Source organism: Sceloporus undulatus, chromosome 6 (genome assembly GCF_019175285.1).
Source record: "Sceloporus undulatus isolate JIND9_A2432 ecotype Alabama chromosome 6, SceUnd_v1.1, whole genome shotgun sequence".
In the NCBI taxonomy this organism is placed as follows: domain Eukaryota; kingdom Metazoa; phylum Chordata; class Lepidosauria; order Squamata; family Phrynosomatidae; genus Sceloporus; species Sceloporus undulatus.
The window spans coordinates 101,017,361-101,019,865 of NC_056527.1; the positions used below are offsets into that span (position 1 = coordinate 101,017,361).

At 42.4% G+C, this 2,505-nt stretch overlaps 2 protein-coding genes across 3 annotated transcripts in view; both read left to right on the plus strand.

Annotated features, from left to right (window-relative positions):
* Positions 1-2,505, plus strand: part of LOC121935751 (zinc finger and SCAN domain-containing protein 23-like) — a 482,958-nt gene that overhangs the window by 20,769 nt on the left and 459,684 nt on the right. The window lies entirely within an intron of this gene.
* On the plus strand, positions 1,586-2,503 carry LOC121933750 (olfactory receptor 5F1-like; the record flags this gene model as incomplete). The annotated part of the gene is made up of 1 exon (XM_042473741.1): positions 1,586-2,503. A coding segment is annotated over exon 1 (900 nt), but the record flags the coding sequence as incomplete, so codon positions are not given.

Consider the following 2,505-nt stretch of genomic DNA (forward strand, 5'->3'; position numbering starts at 1 on the left):
ATTTGTAGTGTAAGACTTATTCTACCCAAAATTCACCTGTGAAAAAAAGTATTTTCTGCATAGAAAATGCTGCATATTACCCAAAGAATCTTTTTACTTTCTGTGCAAAAACAAAAACAAAAATCACGCTTTGTTGTATTCGTGGGGGTTTTTTGTTTGGTTTTTGTTTGTTTTGGCAAATTAAAACCTCAACTAAAGTATTTTCTGCAAGGAAAATAACAGTAACAACATGTACAAAAGAGGATTTCGGTATAGAAAAGAATATTTGATAATGTGCTGAAACCAATATTTATTTTTGACATGATTTCTGGGTGAGGTAGATTATTAGGCCTTAGGCCTACGAGAAAAGAAACAGCTTGTTGACCTTGTGAACAATCAGTGTCAGAAAAAGAATGGCAAAAGATTTCCCTTTTAATTTAGGTGAACCCCTTGGTAACTTTCAGTGGCTGCTATTCTGTATGGCTCATTGCAGTGTAGTACGTCCATGTGCAGACCTATGCTAACCTGATTCATATAACACTCCATCTTACTGAAAAACCTCTAAAGCACACTACCCCTACCCCTTGGCATGTCTATGCCCTCCTTTATGGGGAGTGGGCAATATCACAGAAGCAGCAGGCTATGTCACAAAGCCAGATGTGAAATTATTCCAGCAGTACTGAGACTTTTAGAAGATTATGATAGATTTCAGCTCTGATGTCATCATTTTGCATTTGGCTACAGGGAGATGCTTCTGTGATATGCCTGCTTCTGACAAAGCAGGAAACAGCTGTGCAAGAGGCTTCAGAGACTGTTCAGTAGGTTAGGGGACAGTGCAAAGAAAGGAAAGGTGTTGCAACCCACCCAGTACCCCAAAAAGGATATACAGAGCACCCGCTCTATATGCAGGCGCCCCATAAGCAGCTTCCAGTTTATGCGGAAGCTGTGGTGCTATTGATTAAATGGCACGGATGTGTCACACTGCCGCAAGCACAAACCCCATTCTATTGAATGGGGCTTGAGCTTACGCGGTATTTCCCTTACGTGGGGGAGGGGGTCCAGAACGGATCCCCTCGTAAGGCAAGGCTCCACTGCACATGTATAAGGGACACATTGCTGTTTGTCTCCAAGTTATTTGTGACCTATGAAAACCATAAGAAGAACCTACCAAAGGTATTTCTTGGCCAGATTTCTCCAGAGGGTTGTCATTGCTTTCCTCTGAGTCTGAGAGTATTTGACTTGTCCAAGGTTACTCAAAAGGGTTTCCATGACCAAGCAGTGATTAGAACACTGGTCTCCAGATTGCTAGCTCAGTCTCTAAGGGACACATACGTATGTGAATATCCCCAAAAAAATGTCAGCCCATATCAACAACCATAGTATCCTTTTGAGGTGTATGTCTTGTATGGGACTTAGGGATCATGTTTTATGGGATCTCCATTCCTTTTTGGAGAGGCAATTTCCAAAGATGCTAGGGATTTTTGTTTGATGCCATGGACTATGATATCCTTCAAGATCCCGTCTTGGCTCCATTATATTTAATTTAATGTTCAACTTCTTCAAAGGAAAGATAACTGAATTTTTTTTTAACACTATTCCTTTACAGGTTGAGTCCTCGCATAAAATGGTGAATGAAACAACAGTCACTGAATTTATACTCCTGGGACTTTCCAGCAACTCAGAGGCACAATTCTTTCTCTTTGGTCTCTTTCTTGTCATTTATTTAGTAGCTTTGATTGGGAACATTCTTATCCTTCTTGTGATCAGTTTGGACAAAAGACTTCACAAGCCCATGTATTTTTTCCTTGTCAATCTCTCTGTGGTGGACATTGGGTACACAACTACCACTATCCCCAAGATGCTGATCAATTACCTTTCCCAGGACAAGAGGATTTCCCTAGCAGGCTGCTTTTCTCAAATGTATTTCTTCATCTCCTTTGCTGGGATTGAGTGCCTTCTGCTGGGTATCATGGCCTATGACCGGTATGCAGCTATTTGTCACCCACTGCACTATAATGTGCTGTTGAGCCCAAAAATGTGTGCCTGTCTTGCAGCAGCTGCTTGGATTCTTGGCTTGTCTAACTCAGGGGTACACTCGGGCCTGATGTCTTCTTTATCCTTCTGTCAAGACAATGTCATCCACCACTTTTTCTGTGACGTCCCACCCCTGTTTCAGCTCTCTTGCTCTGACACTAAGGTCAACCAAATTGTTACTTTTGTGGTGGGTGGAGGTGTTGTCATGGGTCCACTCCTGGTTATTCTTGTATCTTATGTCTATATAGTCTTGACTATCCTTAGGATGCGCACAAAGGAGGGCCGTCTTAAGGCATTCTCCACCTGTGCTTCTCACTTGACTGTTGTGGGCATCTATTATGGGGCTAGCATCTTCACATACTTTCGCCCCAACTCCACCTACTCCCAGGAGCAAGACCGGGCCATGCCTGTACTTTATGGGATCCTAACACCTATGCTTAATCCAATTATCTATAGCCTGAGGAACAAGGATGTGCAAGGAGTACTCCAGAA